General features: G+C 37.2%; 1 protein-coding gene across 2 annotated transcripts in view; it reads right to left on the reverse strand.

Annotated features, from left to right (window-relative positions):
- Window positions 1-231: 231 nt before the first annotated feature.
- Window positions 232-19176, reverse strand: part of PRR5 (proline rich 5) — a 68779-nt gene continuing 49834 nt past the window's right edge. For both annotated transcript variants that reach the window (XM_072400283.1, XM_072400284.1), the window contains exons 4-10: window positions 18828-18908; window positions 11565-11613; window positions 10176-10233; window positions 9578-9669; window positions 8132-8272; window positions 3788-3926; window positions 232-2248 (exon numbers count right to left, since the gene is read on the reverse strand). In XM_072400283.1, coding sequence (XP_072256384.1) covers window positions 1701-2248; window positions 3788-3926; window positions 8132-8272; window positions 9578-9669; window positions 10176-10233; window positions 11565-11613; window positions 18828-18908 — 1108 coding nt within the window. In that variant the 3' untranslated portion in view covers window positions 232-1700. The remainder of the gene's footprint in view (window positions 2249-3787; window positions 3927-8131; window positions 8273-9577; window positions 9670-10175; window positions 10234-11564; window positions 11614-18827; window positions 18909-19176) is intronic.

Raw genomic sequence — 19176 nt, forward strand, 5'->3', positions numbered from 1 at the left:
TTATTTAGGACTTTAGAGAGATTTGTCCTCACTTTCTGTCCTTTTGACAGTGGTATCATCATACAGAAAAATCTCTAACTATATTAAAGGGTAGAACCACTTTCATAGTTTTATTTTTGTCTATGTTGCATATTTTGCCTCACTTCCTATCTTGTGAAATTGTTGTCAGAGTGTCAGGAAGTAAGGGTAAATCTCTTTACCAGATATCAATAAACAAAGCCTATGGCTAGACCCTCACTTCCTATCTTGTGAAATTGTTGTCAGAGTGTCAGGAAGTAAGGGTAAATCTCTTTACCAGATATCAATAAACAAAGCCTATGGCTAGACATACACTTTGATCTTTTTAACTTTTGCTTTCATGTTTCAGCAGCAATTTTTGGAAGTAGGTGTACTGAAGCTTGCATTTATGTTTGAGGTGTCCTTCACTGGAAATGCCACAGCATAATCTTCACTCCTTTAGTGTTCTCCAATTCCTCCAGGAGGCAAACACTACTGTACAAGTTAATCTTGTGGTGCCAGAGGCTAAAATCAAATATAGAGCTCCTGTCCTGTAAGCCTGAGGATTGGGGATTGAGCAAGGATGGCAAAGCTGGTACAGAATTTCCATCAAAAGGATGTCAATTTAAACTTAAAGATTACACCTACCAACTCAAAAGCTGCTGTAACACACTTCTAATAATATCTCCCTTTTAAAAGGAGAATAGAAAAGCAAGAAATATAAAAACAGCATGACGCAGAACACCGTACAAGGTACTTTTGAATTATCTGTCCACAACACATGCTACACAGTGTTCCAGCGTTCAATAAAACATTATTTTGCCAGAGGCATGAACAACGATTAAGCTCATCCTAGGGTGAAATGCACCAGTAAAAGTAGTACCTGGTGGGGCTTCCTTGTTTGTACCTCTGCAAAAATAAATGTTTTTTTTTCAATGCTGAAACATATGATGTCCAGCAGATCTTTTATCTTGTAGACTTTGTGAATAAACTCTGATCTGGCAATGGCACCCAACAGCCAGGAACCGGAGCCACTAGTGAGCCGTGTTAGAATCAAATTGTTGCTACCAGTTGATGACAGAAAGAAAGCAAGTAAGAACAAAGACCATGAAAGGGTGAAGTAAGAGGAACATTTTTCTGGAAGAATTCCACCCTATTCCATGCAGGGTAAGGCAACAGGTTTACCTTCATGCCAGTCAATACAGCTGCTCATACTTATCTTCCTTTTACTCCTATATTATGTACCCATTATGAGGGCAGTCATCAGGAGGGGGACAAGGGGTACTTCTGTGCCAGGCCCGATGAAAGAAACTTAACTTTTGCAAGGCTGGAACTTTTAAACATGGGGGTAAGGGGTCCCAGGAAGTTTGATGTGACTACCCTTTCACCTTGAGAGTCAGCTCTGCTGATTAGTGGCTTAGGAACCCATCATTGTATATAAGGGGTGAAATGAGACTCCTTAGCCTTTTGGATGTACAGGTCATAAATTGTAAACTATGAAGTTTACTTTCTCCTTATTTCTGTAGGCAAACCAATTAAAGGACAAAGGAAAGTAAATATAGGCAGCTGCAGATTTGGACTACCTTCCTTTTAATTTTAAAGATAGACTTCTTTAACCAAACATATCATCTGTAACTGAAAGTCATGCCCCCTAAAGGTGGGGCCAGTATAAAAAGAAAATTAAAAAAAATAATTAAAAGTTTTTATACAAGGCTTTGTCTGCCCACATCCATGCCATATCCTGAAGACTGAGAACATACCCTCCCAAAATCAATGAAAATTCCTTCAGAGTCTGAGTCTATGGATTCTAAAATCTGATCAACAATTGTCTCTGGACTGGAAGAAGGTGCGGGTAGCAGTGTGGAGTCCCTGGACAGATTTTCTATGGAGTTCTGGCTGTGTAATATTCCTTGCTGAGGTTCGCTGGTATTGTGGACGGGTGGAAATTGTCCGTTGCCTATGCCAGGTCTCTCTGGCTCGGCTGGAGGTTGTGTTTTGGTGGTGGTGGTCATAGAGAGTTTGGAGCTGGAGTCCAGAATGGTGGTTAGGTTGGAGTAGCTTTGGATCTCTAAGAAGGTCGTCATCTCTGACACAGAGTGCCTACGAATTCCTGTGCCATTGCTTGCAAGGTTTTCCATTTCGTACTCAGCCACAGGTGTTAGTAGTGGATTGTTGTAGCTCTTGGATCGCACCACTGGGTTCTTTGCTACGACATCACCAGACTTTGGACAGCGGCGAAATATGCGCTTTTCTGTTGGGGACAAAAAAAAAAAAAAACAAGTTTGAGGGTTCCCGCATCACATGACTGGATTTGGGACTTGTCTAAAGTGTCATACAGGAGCCTCTAGTTGTGTTTTAAACTGACAATTGTAATAGGTTATCATTATCAAAATATTTTTAGATAATAGTGATAATTTGTATAAATAGACAATTAGAAGACTCCCAAACACAATGAAGTGTTTTGTACATGTGAACTGGCATTATTAGCATTCAAAACTGGAAAAAGTTTCATTATCCACAGTAGGCACTAGGTGGTGCCAGATCTCTTCTAAGCCCTGCAATTGGTGGTAATACTTGCTGGTAAAGAAGAACTCTGATCTAAAGGATGAACTAATTAAATATATATATTTTTTGTAAATGTGATAAAATCCATATCAGGAGATTGATGGGAAATTACTTGATTGAAGACAAATAAAGGAAAATTTTATTAAAGTGTTGAAGGCTTACAACTTCTGGCAGTGGCTTTATTGCTGTTACTTGCAGATATCAATAAGAAGCTAGCAATATGTTCTGCTTTTTCTTATTGTATCCAAAGCTAAAAAAGTTAAGTAAATCTAAAAAGGCTTTTAAGAATCAGTTAAGTGTTAGGAGGTAGGTAAAAGTAGGTCTAAACCCAATAACTACTATATCATATATGCTTTATCTTGATTGCCGTATGTTCTTCTGTGTCTGATGTAGACTACAGGAGGCTGTACCAACACACATTAAGCAGGAATAATGCAAGATTGCCAGTATATGAAAGCTGGTCCAGAAAAATGATATATAGCGGAGCTGAAGTGCATATAGATAGAATGTGGTTAGAAAATGCTGGAAAAGCAGTAAAATAACTCATCTAGTTATAGGGTAGATCTATGTAAGTGGTAAATTCAGGTATAAAGGTAGTGCTGGGGACATGGATTCACATACATTACAAATTTACACTTGTTTTTGGTGCCAACAACCATTGAGAGCTAATGTACCATCCTAATAAGACTCATCACAAGAAGAAAGTGACTGTTGGCAAGTTTGTAAATACTTTTCAAAGGAAATAAAAAAGTTCTCTTCACCCATTTTTAGAGAGAAAACCAACCTGAAATTAAAGCTATATGCAGAATGGAGGGCAATACCCTCAAAATTTATTTTTTCTCTATTAGTTTCTACTTTAGGATTAAGTTTAACTCTGGGCACATTACAAATTATGAAAATTGCCCATAAGAAACTATTGCTTCTTTTTCTCTAGTGGATGAGCTAGCAAACAATACCTGAAATTAGATCCTGTAACCCAACTTTGGCAAAACAGAAGTAATGAGAGTGGGAATTCCTAGCATTATCCATGTTCATTCCAAACAATGTGACCTGTGATCCTATACTCGGTGTGATGACACTGGTGACAATTATAAGTCATGCAGACCAGGGGATTATATTAGCACATCCTATAATAAAAACATCAATAGTAAAGAAGGCAGCAAACTTTCCTTACTTTTGATGTGCCTTTAGACATTTTGTAAGCTGCTATAAGAAAAGATCTTACCTAGAATGCAGGACGATTGAGTGAAGGGAGCATCACTAGAGTACAATCCATATGTACCAAGGTAAGGAGAGACCACCTTCTGAATAAGTGACTCCAAATTCATATATTCCTCTGACACACCCTTTGATTCATGGACACCCTAAAAAATGGGATACAAATCAGAGAAGTTAGGGTACTGCACACTTTATACATGTTTATTAAGCTTGAGTCAGAAAACTCTAAAGCAATTGAATGACAATGACATCCAGGCACTGCCAAATTACAGGACAGTAAAGTTACAAATCCTCATATTGGTTTCAGTTTAAAAACATTATAGTGTTATAGTGTAAATTTATTCAAACTGACATTCAGGTTTTCTTTATATACTTATATGTCATAACATAAAAATACCCTTCCTGAATAAAAGAATAATTGTAGTTATTATACATGGTAAATTTCACACCACATCCTGCCCTAGTGTTCAGAATATATCCAACAAACAAAATGACCTTTAAACAAAGAACAACCTTTATCTGATTTTTCAACTTTTACAAATTCTGCAGTGTTTTATTCCCAGGTATTCCTCAAGCTATTTGTATGGTAATTTTTCGTTCCAAACTCGTTGTAATTAATCGCCAGTTCCTCTGTCAGCAAAAGCAGCACATTTTCATTAATGCAGGAAAGAGTGGAAGTGAGATGCAGAGCCATCGCTAATAAATTTCTAAAGAACGGACACAACTGATCCATGGGTTTTCTCCTTAGTGGCACCAACAGCATCCAACATGCAAAATAAAGGTGCAGTTGTTTGTCTGTCACAATATTTTCTTGGTCTCCCATCTAGAGTTTTTTTATTATACCAAATGGTACCCCCAGCACACTTACTAGCTATTTAGTACTCCCCTCCTCACCAAATCTTTACTACTTTACCGATTTGCTTAAAAACAGAGAATTTTGTAAGTATTTAGAAGGCCTCCTGTCCTGCTAAGTAACCTATGCAAACTCCTAAATTGAGTTTATCAAAATTATTATATTACCATATATACTCAAGTATAAACCAAGATTTTTTACCTTCACAATGGAGTAAGAAACAAAATCTTGGTTTTTATTTAGGTGTCATCTAGTGGCCATGTCCTGAAAGTGAATTTGTCTCTGGTTTGAATAATACAGGTTCAGTCAATGTGATATATTTCTCTTTTAAATTAAGGTTTTAAAAGTTATCACACCATGTATGTATTTGTTCACATAAATTTTATTGCCATTTTTTGATTAATGTTTTATTAAATGTAAGTAGTAAAGGGTGCATTTTGTGCCCTAGGATTATACTCCTGGTAAAAGTAGGTACCTTGGTTTATAATCAGAATGCTTTAAATTTGTAAACAGTATTTATATAGCACCAACATAATATGTGGCACTGTACAATAAATAGGGTTTGCAAATGACAGACAGATACAGACAGAGACACAGGAGGAGGAGAGGACCCTGCCCCGAAAATACTGTAATAAATTAGGAGGATACATCTTGAACTTTGTTTTATCATTTTTTGCTTACGAACATGTTAGTTGTGAATTTTAATGACTTGTCCGCTTTGCAGTTGAAAATTGTGGTGATAAGCCTCAATGTCGCTCAAAGTAAATCAACCTTTTCATTTGTGTTCTTCGATAAAGCACCAGCAAGCGTAAGAGATGCAAAAGCAACAAGCCTTGCAATGTTTTCAGGCACTCTAAATAATACATGTCCTCTTCATTCTGCAGGCTCGCCAATGTTACTTAAAGCCTATTCTGACCTTTCAAGAACGAATCCATTGTATGCAATGTTGTGTATATAAAGCCTTCAGTTTAATGTAACTTCAGATAATATCTGTATATAAAAATTCTTTCTTGACCTTGTCCGCTTCACTTAACTAAACCACAGAGGCTGCTTGTTTAGTATTAACTCGTATAAACACACCAGAGTGTAACAAATCAATTTTTAAATTGAATCATGGAGGTATATTCGCTTCCTTGAGCGCCGCCAACATATAGAGACACAATTCACTATACATTATTCATCCTAGGGGAACGTGAATGTGTTGGGCTGCCATCATTGCTCCTGCGATTCTGAATGTACAAAACAGGGTTTACTTTCAAATAAGACCCTACATCAGGCTTTCCAACTGTCCCAGATTTGGTGGGGGGGGGATCATCCTTCAATGTTAAGGAAAACTTATGATCTCATGGAGCCCGCGATAGTTCCAAAAGCCCTGCTGCCTGTATATGAGAAAGACTCTGCTTTCACTGAGCGGATTTGCTTCTGCCTGTACTAGATCGGCAATAAGAAGATAACATCATCCGTCACATGTGGCCATTCGGGAAATTTGCATGAGATAGTGGAGGGCCATATGGAAGAAGCCATATTTTCACGTTTCTTCTTTTGCAAATACCATTCTTTATATGTTGCATTCCTTCTACCTACTGACTACTGAAACCTGGGCTTTTCTTCATTCCAATGATAACAGACAGGGTATTTTTTATGCCCTCTAACACCAGAACATTTTGACCAATTTTTTTACTCTCACTGACCACTAATACCAATTAATGTTTTACTCCAAATGACCACCGAGATCTGAGCATTTTTTCTTCCACCGATTACACAGTATTTTTCCCTCCCTCTTTTTTTTTTTTGAGCAGACATCTTTATGTTTTATGATGTGGAAAGTCTGTTCTGTACAAAATAATACACAAACAGCACTTCAGTATAATTCCCTTTTCTGAACCTCTCTCAGAATCATTGCCAAACGCCCCCGTTCTCTCCTGACCACTTCTCATGGATGTAATACATTACATTCTGCAGCGTGATCACATGACGAGGGACACGGGGGATTTTTTATAACACCGTGTAAACGTCTTACTGTGGGTTCATGATTTATAATGGCCAAGGGGAACAGTAAATGCATTGTGAAGAAATATGCTGCTTCTTTACAGTAGCTTTCTGTGTCGGAAATATATTGGTGTTTATTGACAATGTATAATGACAGACGGTTGGGTTGGATACAGAAACCAGAGCATAAATTAGGTAGAACTCAAGCTAACTTTTTTGTGTGTAATGAGTAAAACCAAAATTTAGATTCAAAGCTCCTCAATATATGATGGCAACAGGGAAGATTTCCCACAGGCCTAGGATGCCACCGTCACAAGGGGCAGCAACTGAGCCCCTGGCACTGCCTTTACCACTCCTAGCTGCCTCCTCTCCTGGCTGACCTTGTCCTGGGGTCCTGTGTCTATCTAGCAACCACAATAACCAGCTTGCTTTCTACCTGCCCTCAATATGTCGAGAATGTCTTAAAAAGGCCCTGTCTCCACACAATCAATTTCAACAACAATCTACCCTATGATTATACACTAATTAGCCAAAACATTAATACCACTGGCAAGTAAAGTGAATTTATTACCATAAAGTGCAACACATTAAACAACACTTTCTATAGTCATGCCACACCTGTTCCTTAGAGAAGTACATAATCCAATGTTTTATCAAAGTCCAAAAAGATAAAAAGCCAAAAAATCTTGTAGAGTTATTTGGGATGTGGTGGAAACTCTTACAGACAGTGTCCTGGCCAAGAGATGAACCTGAAATCCTAGTATGGTAGTTAAGGATAAAGCACTAGCCACTGAACCACCATTCTGACCAACATGTTTTGAGGTTTTAATATATCCTTTCATTAGGTGTCAACCTTGGTAAGATTTTAGTTCCTCTACAGACTGAATATGGCCAGCTCATGGCAGAGAGATTTCTAAGCCATGTGCCTGTGATATGTATTACCAATACATTACCAGGATAAGGAGTGTAGGCAACTCTCCCCAATAAAGACACAGGCTGAATTTAAGCTAAGCATCCAAATCACTTCTCCATTCTTTTCAAATATAAAACTTTTTTAATAATTAAAGTTTATTTTTTTTTTCAGTAACCTAATTTAGATAAGTGTCAGAACTCTAGTCAGCCAGCATGCTACAGCACTTATCTGCTTGTATATCTGCATTTACAGTTTTTTCCCCCTACGAAGTCTTAAAAACACTAGTTGATCTTGTCAATTAGATTGCAACCCTCACGTAGTCTGTCAGTGTTACAATGATTTACAAGCCTGTAGCTAGCAGCTGGCCACATCTAGTCCTGTCTACTGGTTTTAGCATTAAAAACCAAGCTTATTACCTCCAACTGTGAGCTCCAGTGTCTGGGAGGGAAGACAGAAAAGATTTTAAGTCAACTTTTTTTTAAGCCTTATACATCACACGGCAACTGGATTTGGTACTTTTTTTTTTTTTTAGATAAATGAGCCTTTAGTTGTACTTTGAGTAAATTGTCCATGCATTGCCCCTTAAATTAATATACCTGAAGTATTAGCAGCATCTGAATAATGGAAGGAGGTACACGGGCTCGTGGCCGGGATAAGGCATCGTCCAGTTTTAGATTTAGGGTTATTATATTTCTGAAATGTAGCAGAGCTAGCTGTCGGATGGAGGGTTCCTTTCCCTGCAATAAAGAACATGACATTAAGACATTTATCCAATTCTGGAAGCCTAACTTGAAAAAAGTGACGTTTTACAAAATAGCACATAATCTGATCTGCACCTGCTCAGACATGGGGATGGGGTCACCAAAAATGACTAGCATAGGCTGGTTTATTTAGTAAGCTGTGGGCAGACACAATGATGGGCAAATCTAAAAGATATAGGAGGGAGTTGAGTATTGGTTAGACAATAATGTGTCAGTGTCCAAAAAGAAGAATTTCATAAGGTATCAATTTCAGGTGTGTTGTGGAGAAACTTTACCACTAGTTGGAATCTTTCTGTAAATGAAAAAGCTTTAAAACATTCACCCCCTAAACTTACTGGGATCATTGAACCTTTACTGTGTGATGCTTTTGGCTATGAAATCTGACCATATTGTTTGTGACCACCCTGATCCGGAGACTGATGCAGCCTGTGTTGCTAAGGTTTATACAGTGAACCTTTAATAGACACAGATGACAGCCCTTGTTGTGGCCATATTCACAGTTCTCCAGATTAACAGGATTCTTGTACTTAGAGCACATGCCCCAGATATTTTACTGAGTGCATTTCTGCAGTATTTCCTGCCGTCATCACAATAATGACTGTAAACAAACATATCAATCTTTGCAATTTTTAGTTTATGCATTCTCATTTATTACAGTAATTATAATCTAAAGAGGCTTTTATTAATACCAACAAAAGCCATTTGCACATATCAGTTTAGTTCAGTCTTCAGGAAGTGTAATAAGATATATAAGATAAGTGGACCTAAGGGCATTGCCTTTACAAGCCTGGGTTACTTAATTTAATATTGCTGTAAGCAAAAGGCAAGGGTATTATTAGAAAGAAAGGGAAAAGAGAAACAAAGAACAAAAAGAGAAGATGCAATTTGGAAGACCTTTACCCACTTTTTGCCATGGTTTGATACACTCCCAATAATAAATATAGATACCCAGGAGTACCTTAGGTCTTTTGGTAACCTGGACACATCCTTGCCTGATGTAAAAAAAATAACTGTTTTTGTAACCTACACATCAATAAGTATTTTTTTTTTCCAATGTATTGCACTAGAGATTGGAAGTGGAAAGGCTGAGCAGCAAGAATTGTCCTGTTAGATTATCTATTTCCATCAAGATACCTAGCTTGAGCACTTTTTTGGAGGACATCTTCAAGATTTTAGCTGAAGAAATACTTGGATTGAAGATCACTCTAGATATTGATATGCATGTCCATATATTGTGTGAAGAAAAGTGAAAATAGGAGGTAAAAGTAGCAGACCGTTTACCTGAACAGGATAGAAAATGGCCTGAAGCATTGGGAGGACATCGCTGAAAAAGAAATCCCAAGTCTCAGCTAATGAGTCCAGGAGTTTCTGACCTGTAACACACAAATACAAAGAGTTTGTTAACAGAAATAGGTTGTAGTTTTTATGTATCTGTCTCCAACATCCAATTCCCAGACATTGTTTGTCAGGGCAAAAAAAGTCTAAGGTAAACCAAAAAATTCACATTTGTCAACAATTAGGGCGGAACTGTTCCTAGTGTCAACTGGCAAATGTGGGATTTCCTCTCTTTTTAGGATTACGCACTCTATTCTACTGTTCTTCCCAATGGGGACACAAACAGCAATCTATAGCCATTTCTCCATATCTATCAGGTCAGGAGCTATGGAAGGTCCATGACTAGGCTATATGGTTTTACCATAGTGATTATGGCAAACAAGTCCAGGACCTGTTTGTGCTCTTTAGAAAGAGGGCCTGGACCACAAGACTGGCTAAACTGTAATTAAATGTGTTATTTGTGGATTCCTGGAGTTCTACAGTAATTCTACTGATTCCTGGAGTTCCTGCAGTAATTCTACTGATGTCAAGCAACTTTGGTTACCTTCATAAAAGCGAATCTTGTCTCGGAGAATGACCATTCCTTTGGTGAGAAGTTGGTTCTAAAAAGAGAATAAAGGATGTCAAAACCATTCTATTTCTCAGACAAATAAAAAGTAATAATGTTGTAGGCAATATAGGCTCTAAAATATGAGAAAACTTCAGGGTTTTTTGAAAAAAAATATCTGGTATGAAATATTGCCAACTAAAAACCATATGTAATAAAAAGCTATGTATTAGAATAATACTATATTGTTACTTCTGTCCAGCTGGTCACATTTACATTTCTATTCAAAATAGAATGAGCCAGTCATAACTACAAATATTGCCTTGGAATGAGTACCACCCACCCAGGTTTATTATCCATGCCCCTATATTCTGCATCAATCTACCCTATTCCTTTTCCACATGGGAGTATTGTATTGCAGATAACTCTATGGTTAATACAGTTTCTGCAGCATGCTCTGCATAGTGTTCTAGTACACCTACACCTGGACTATTGACATAGTTTTTTGTTTTTTACATTATTAAATACCTTAATACTATTTACTTATACTATTTATTTATCTTAATAAATAGTATAGGAACATTAAAACAAACCGCCACTGACCTCTTTAGCTGCTAGTACTGCTGGGCAATAAATCAACATACATCCTCAAAGATCACAACAGAGGTTAAAAGTCATCATTCAGTGGTTTCTAATAGCTTACAAGCAACTGTTGTGCGTTAACATTAAAGGGGGCAGACTGCCAATATTCTACTGACAAATAAGGAAATGGAAGCATCTGTTGTGAACCTTGAAGAATAATTATTCCATAATGCCTACAGCTACATAGATGAATGATGGCTTGTTTTTAATGTCATTACTGCCTATAAATTACGTATTTAAAACAGACTTTAAATCAGACGGTCTGCCAACACTGGCTGGGTCTCTTCCCAAAATTAGCTTATATTTGTAGGTGAAAACAGATTAAATTAGAAATATACCTGATTTCTGCCTTCCACAAATCAGGACATGATGTTACCATTCTTCTAGGTCAAGTCCTAAAAGAACAGGGGAAATCTTGCAAGAGGAACATCCAGTCGCATATAAAGGCTTCTTAAAAAATGTCACCTTTTCGGCATTGCCCAGGATTATAATCCGAAGGATGGCAACGTCATTCTCACCTAGGTGCTGTAGTCTGAAGACCAGATTAAGGTATGAATAGTTTTAACTTAATCCTTTACAGGGACACTTTCACCTTTATATAGGCGATTTGGGGAGGTGGCCCAGCCAGCATAAGTGGAATTTTCATTTTAGTGGAAAATCCACTTAATGTAAACATGTGCCCAGAACATGAACATTAAACCGTTCATATACTGAAATACATATAAAACCTTGAAATGTCCATACCTGAAGGTATTCAGTGAAAAAGGAGCCCAGTTCAGTTTTTAGAAGTTGCCTATAGAGGAAACACAAACCACACGTTAACTGAGGTAGAACTGACAAAACTAAAATACTGTGAATCCTTAATGCAAAACTACTCCATTTTTTTAAAGAACACAGATATGTAGTTATCATTGGCATCAAGTTTACACTGAAGTCATTTCAAGTGATCTTTAAATATTCTTGAATGGGTAAATTTTTGTATACAAACTTTCATATTCCTCTTTAGTTATTGGCTATCTATAGTACTACTAACATTCCAAATGAATGTCATATAGATGGTGGCATTTGGGTAGTCATACATCATCAAATCAACCTAATGGTTCCAAATCTTTACTATCCTATCCAAAACTAAAAAAAACTCTTTGGTGCTATAATCATTTTAAATAAAGCCTCCCTGATATAGTTTTACAGTTTGTTTTTTGGAAGCAGGGAATGTGTTGGACCCTGTACGGAGATCACTGCTTTCACATTCTGGAAGTGGGCAGCCTTCTCGGCTTCTATTCGGTAAGACCTTAAATATCTTTTGTTTTTAGGAATCCAAAATGTACTTACAGATAATATCAACTAAAACCAGTGGCGTAAATTGGGAGGTGAAAAGTGTGCCACTGCATGCGGGCCCCAGACTCTTCTCAGGCAACAAATGCCCCAAGTCGGTTCTGCACAGGGGAACACTGTTGACTAAGTCCACAACTAGTTGGGACACCAATACTTCAAGAGCCCTTGCAATAAATGCTATTCACAAAATTCATTTTCTGCCTTACAGTACACATTTGTTTGCTGGACTTCTGTAACACGTAGGTTTGGCCCCAAATATGCTCTGATATTAGCAAGTGAAAAACCCCTGATCATAAAACATAATAACACATTTATGTGGTGATAACCTGAGATGTATAAAAAGTCCTTCACACACTAAACTTTGCAACAGCTGAACGGTGACTGTTCGAAAAGCTATAATAAAATAAACCAATAAAGATTTTATGACTTAATTAAGCCCTTTTTAAGGTCAGATTTACGGGAAAAATAAAATCAGGGACTTCCAAGAATGAAATATAAGCCACGGCGGTCATGATCAGAGGCTCCGGAAATGTCTGTGTGCTTCCTGCCAACAATTTTTGGAGAAGGAGACACAAGGCCAAATATATACTGAGAAATATGGATAATGGAGAGTTAATCCTTCAATTCTTAACAATGTAGATGGGTTGGAAACCCTTTGTTAGTTATACTAAAAAGTACAGTCTGGTTAACTGCTGGAAACTGCAAGTGTCAGTTAGTCTCTCTTCGGGGGAAAAGCAATATGGTAGCTTCTATTACAACCTATTATGTGACAGTTAGTCCCAAATGTCAGTTAGTCATGCTGGTCAATATCTCGAAGAATGAGTTAGCCATTCTGTTGGTACAAACTTATGTTGCCTTCCTACGAAGGCAAAGGTTAAATCTTCAGATTGGGGAACCTTGAACTGATTAGGAAAGATCATAACACATACACAGTAAACTTCTAAGTTATACTAATATTTTGTAAGACTGCAGATTACTGACATGCTAGTAAAAACTTCAACTACACAATTATCAAAAACATAAATTGTATTAGTAAATATCTTAGGCTGCTTTTTTGTTAAAGACATGCCACCCTCTTGCTATTGGTCAGAGATTCCAATGTCCTAGCTCTTGAATATTAGAACAGGTCTATAGGATTCATGTCAGAAAGGAAAAGTCGCTAACTCATTCGCCCAAATGGCCATAGAATTTACCTTACTATCCACAATCAGCAGAGTTGAGAGATTCCACTGGAAATAGTAAATTTTATTATATTGGTTCTTTAGTTGACAAAATGTTTATATATAGTTCATATTATGCACTCACTAAAATACAATTTTTTCCATTATAAATCAATATCATACCTTCCAACAATTAAAAAAAATTAAAGAAAAAAATCATGCCAGCAAGCCACATAAACTCCACCTAGCATTAGATAATATTGTATACATCCTTTGGCCATTGGTTGCCAAGCTTAACCTTTTGAAGATCTATAAATTGGCCTAATGGCACTAAATGCAAGATCAGTTTCACAAACCGACAATACACATTCGTCCTGGCAGGCATACATGTAAAACAGATTTAATGCATAAAACAGTCACAATGCTCTGTGCTTGTCATTACAAAAAAGTCATCTTCAGCTGTTTGGTCAGCGGAGGACCCAACTTGAGATCAACCATGACAATATTTATCTATCTGTATGAGCCTCTGAAGCTTTCAGTGTTTATGTCCCCATATCCCATTAACCTATAAAAGAGTCATATAGTCAATGGTCCTTGTCATGAGGATGATTATGGATTTATAGGCAAGTTATTACCATTAGCTTATTAGAACTCAGAAGAAAGAAAATGAACATTTGCTCCATCAAATGAAATTGTTTCAATTAAGAAATAATTACTCTTGGGAGTGCCAATTACATACACTTTCATTCACTGGCAAGCTAACGAGGGTCAGATCTTTTCTCCAGGAGTACAGCTACATTATGCTAGAATTTCTGAAAGATAATCTAAGAAATAAATACAGCTATCTCGGTAAACACAAAGATTTAAACAATTTAAAATTTATAAAAAATATGGGAATATGGGAAAAGTAATAGTAAAATCTCTATTGAAAGTGTCCCAAAACTTCCAAACTAAACTGTAATACATCATACCAGTCCTTATATTTTGTGGTTGAATCAATTTCCTTTACATAGTGTCCTGTCCTAGGCTGACAATGCACATTCACCATATTGTATTTATGGAGGAGCATTGTTGGACTCCAGAGGTTTTCCCCTCTTCTTATTTCCACATAAAAGGGAGGAGGTGTGCAATTCACAAAATAGTTTGGAAAGTTAATAACCTTTTTTGGCATATCAGTTTGGTGCCCAAGAAGTTACAGAACTCTGGATTTCTATCTGGATCAACAGGTATTTTCTGTACCTAAAATACGTATGCCATAAAATAGTTATTTTGAGATATACATTAGGTAACATTAGGGCCTGTATTTATAGTATTTATTTAAGATGGGTATGCTTTAACTATGTGATTTTAATTTTTAGTGCACAATAACAAAGCCTCTTCAGTGACCACCTTCCCCAACCAATTTCTGCTTATGTACGCTGAACTCTTCCATTATTCTTTTGGATATTACAAAACATCTGGTGTGACCTTCTCATTTAGTACAGTGCAGACCAGGCTTAAGCTTTGTCACATAAAGCTACATACACATGTCCAATAGTTCTTGCCCGATAATCGGCTCAGGGCCGATATCGGAAGAGAATCTGGCGCCTGTACAGAGCCCGACGTCCATTCTCCGAACAATGGTCCTGGCGGATCCATGCACGATGGAGGATGAACAATCCTAATGCAAGGGAAAGGGGAGAGCGTGCAGCGGGGTTCTCCCCCGTCATTCTCCCCCTCCCCTCTCCATACAGCAGAACAGTGTTGCATGTACATCGCTCGTTCATGCATCGTGCAGTGCTTAGTCGTTGTAGAGGATTGTGAAAGATCCTTTCCAATGACTATAACTGCACGTGTGTATGCAGCTTTAGGTAAATTGTGATATCATCGGCATAGGGGTTCATTTCTGGCCCCAACAGAGGAATGGCATGGTGGGAGAGAAGGACATGGAAAAGTATATTTCAGGTAGGAAGGGTGGTTTTTCATTAACCTTTGCCACCTAAATGGTAGAGTCTTATGAAAGCAAATTTGCCTTAAAAAGGACACAAATGCAGACAGGTGCCATAAATGGTCAGAACACAGCTTCTATTCTTTAGACTGGTGTTCTACTCTGGGAGCCCAATAAGCTTTCTAAAGACTTCCTAAAATTCAAAGCTTATACACCCAATAAGCCTTTTATTGACCGATCGGGGCATTGCAGGAAGTAGTGCAGATGCACCATGAAATTTCTGAGATTTACAGCAGGAGCAGACACTTTTATTTGTTTGAGGATCTTTATGCGCATTGTACCATGTATATGCTCGAGGACAGACAGATATCTTTACGCCCATTGTACCATGTATTTGCTCCTGTTCTATGTTTCATGACACATTTATTTCCTCTTGTCATCAATAGCCCTGAAAATTTTTTAACATTGGACTGTATGCTATCATATTGGAAGTCAAGACTCTGTGTAAGATATGTTACTTTAAATTCACTATAGGATCTCTTTAGATGTGCACGGCTTTAAAAGCTTGCCCATAGTAGGCTAGCAGTAGTGAGAAGGAATAAGCTCAGCTGTAGAGCTTATGTCTTCATGTCTTCTTCCAGCAGCTACTCTCCTTAGTACTTTTAATACTAAGACAAAGCATGTGTTATATAGAAACCACATTTTTTGGTTTCTGGCACCAAAGCCATAGAGACTGCTTACAGCTTACAATAAAATGCGTTATTTCAATAACTAAAGTGCACTTATCCAACATATGTCCTTACAAAAATGATACATTCATTATAAAAGTGAGATATCTTTTTTCTAAAAATCCTTTCCTGGGATTATTATTCTATAGCCATTTGCCAAGCAGCCAAAAAGAATTATAAAACACATAGTCCATTACAACAACATGGCTAACCTGCAGTTTAAGCTAAACTTTTATGGTCTTCTGAAGAATTTATGTTTCTCCTGATCAGCCAGTTAAAAGGATAGATTGTTTGAATTATACCCATTGGATATGTCAACGAAGAGCCAGGGGGAGGACTGTTCTATGTTTCAGTCTGCAGATCATCTTTCTATGAGACAATTTTGGAGTCTGATCAAATAACATTTCCAGTATCAGCATTTTCACTTGGCAAGGGTTGTTTAACGACTTTTAGTGCTTAAAAAGACATAGCAGGATCTTTATCAAATAACACATTATAAGTGAACATATAGCAACCAATTACTATATAAGTTTGTAGCTTTTGCAGGTCCATATAAAATTTACAAATGTCTTGTGCCAGCTTTCATAGGTGCATTGTGAGTGTTGGTGCCACTTTTCTGTATTGCTCGAGTACTGCTCCTTTCATAATCTGAAAATATGAGTTTAAATTTCACATTTTGTTTTCCTAAATCATAAAAAATGCCTGACCAATCAGTGGGGAGCATAAGCCATACTTATTGCAAAGCTATTGCTCTGTATTTGTAAGGATCATGTCAAAACCCTGCAATGGGACCACTGCTTTCCCACAAGTTTCTGCAGCGGCTGGCAGGGGAAAGGCTTTTTTTCCTTTGGCTGCTTTAGAAAGAACAAAGTTGTGTTGTGATGAAGCTGAATTGTATTTTACTCAACAGAACTAAAGGATTAATTGGATATACATTTAGTAAGCTGATGTAAATCAAGCCCCCCAATTTCTTTGCTCACTCTGCTTTCTCCTGTTCTAAGCATTTTCCTTCTCAGACATTTACATGCAGCCTCATATGCTGCCCCTTCCCACTCCTAATATGAGCTTTACCCCTCCAAGTAAAATTCAGGTACTTCCATAGCTTACATTTAAAAAACAATACATGTAATTATTGCAGACTTGTAATATTCCATGCCTTTTATATCTGTATGGAGGTTGGATTTTAGTACTAGAAGTTTGAGTATAATAAACAGTGGAAAGTACCTATTTATAAGGATGGCTCACTCATATATCTTTAGTCACGGTTGTTGTAAATCAGTAACAGACTTCTCCGATACTGATTCCTAAATAAACCTGACCTAATTTACCTGGAAATCCGGCTAAGCCCCTGACATAACCTCTGCATTCAATTTCTTCCTGAATGTTCCTTAAAGTAAACAAGATCTTGTTGGCGATTCCTCTCTGGTCCTATTTAACTAGTGAAGATTTATGGCTTCCCCAGCTGCATGCCAAACAGTGGCCACTATCAGATTACAATATCCCCAAATATAGCACCGTGGCCTTGGGGGAAATTACTATTACGGGCTAATCTGAAATCTACATATACGGAAATGATGGCATGCGTCAGAAAAGGCCAGGGTCAAGGTAAAAAAGATGAAGTGTTATTGAAAGGTCTCTAACCCTCAAGTTAACTCTATTGTTATATAAAAATCCAAGGAGCAAGGATGCTGTTTACAGTGCAGTATCCAATAGCACCTAGTATACTAAATTTAGGATAAAAATAAGTAAAGAAAAAAATGACTTTGCAGAAATCCATTACAGATTTTCTGGATCACCCAGCTTCACTGATGAAAGTGTATTCTCTCCAGCCTTGGATAGCTTTAATAAATCAGGGCCAATATAGGCGAGGAATCACAGAAAGATTATCTTGATCATCATACCTACAATTCTTATTTCCTCTAAATGTCATCTGTCTTTACTGATGCAATAAATAGAAATATTTTCAAACAGACAGCTCTGTAAATCATGATGTGACTTTTTTATGACTCATAATACAAACATACTTTACTCATCTATTATCTGATGGAAATCACTGTGTGATTTATATTCATTGTCAAAGTTTTCACAATTTTTTTTTTATGTTTAGTATTGATTTCCTAACAGTTTCCAGTACAATCTGTGTGTCCTGGATGGATCATGATATCCTCAGATGGAAAAACAAAATAGTATTTTTATGTAGATTCTATAGGTTACGTTGCATGCTGTTTCAATGCTCTTTATTTATTATGAATAATCTGTCAATGCATGGCAAAGGCCCAAAAATCATATCTAACTTTCTTTCCAATGCTCTGCAAAGTAGTCATATCTGGTATGGTGCAGTGCAGGGAGCTCTGCAATGACAGTTTCCATTTCTAGGTACATAGTTTGGTTAAAAAAAAAAAAAAAAAAGTCAGAAGTTCACTTGTAATCGAAACCCATAGAATAGTTTAACTCTATAATCATAAACTAAGCACACTCACAATCTCCAGGGGGCCTGGACTGGGGGCAGAAAACCATTTGCCCACTGGGTCACTTATCTTAATGTTCACCCAACTTAAGGAATCTAAGTATTTCAGTATTACTATTCAAATCGATTTTTTACTTTTAGCAAAGAAGTTTTCTAGGTTAAACTGCACAGAAGATACCAGTTAACTAAATGCAAAAGTATGCAAAGAAAGCTGAGGTTGAAACACATGGAAAAGGTACGGTATGTCATCAACTATGTCTGTTTCTTTAGCCTGCAGAAGTCGGTTTCTACCATGAAATAGCCACTTGGTTATATTTGCTCCCCAAACTAAATGGTCCTCAATGCTCCCCTGGTGTAGTATGGTTCAGTATCCATAAACTCATTATTTACCGGACTCCTTCGTTGAGGTTATACAGTTCATGATCCTGAAGGCCTTTCTTCTGAAAAACCGATATCACTCCATTCTGAATGCTGAAAGAAAGCACAAGTCATCAAAACCAGTTCTACTGAAGTTTTCATTCAAAAATTTAGGGTTTATCACAGTCAATGTAAACCTAAAATAAATTTATTCTGTTTTAGTAAAATAAATTTATTCTGCTAGTAAACTAGCTTACCATAACAAAAGGGCTTAACAAAGCAAATATTGTCTGAGGGATAATAGTAGCCATAGTGTAAAGAGCTCAGGTTTACGTTGTAATAGATGTTGTACGATGATAGTCTTTTTGTATGAAAACCAAAA

Source organism: Pyxicephalus adspersus, chromosome 2 (genome assembly GCF_032062135.1).
Source record: "Pyxicephalus adspersus chromosome 2, UCB_Pads_2.0, whole genome shotgun sequence".
Lineage (NCBI taxonomy): Eukaryota > Metazoa > Chordata > Amphibia > Anura > Pyxicephalidae > Pyxicephalus > Pyxicephalus adspersus.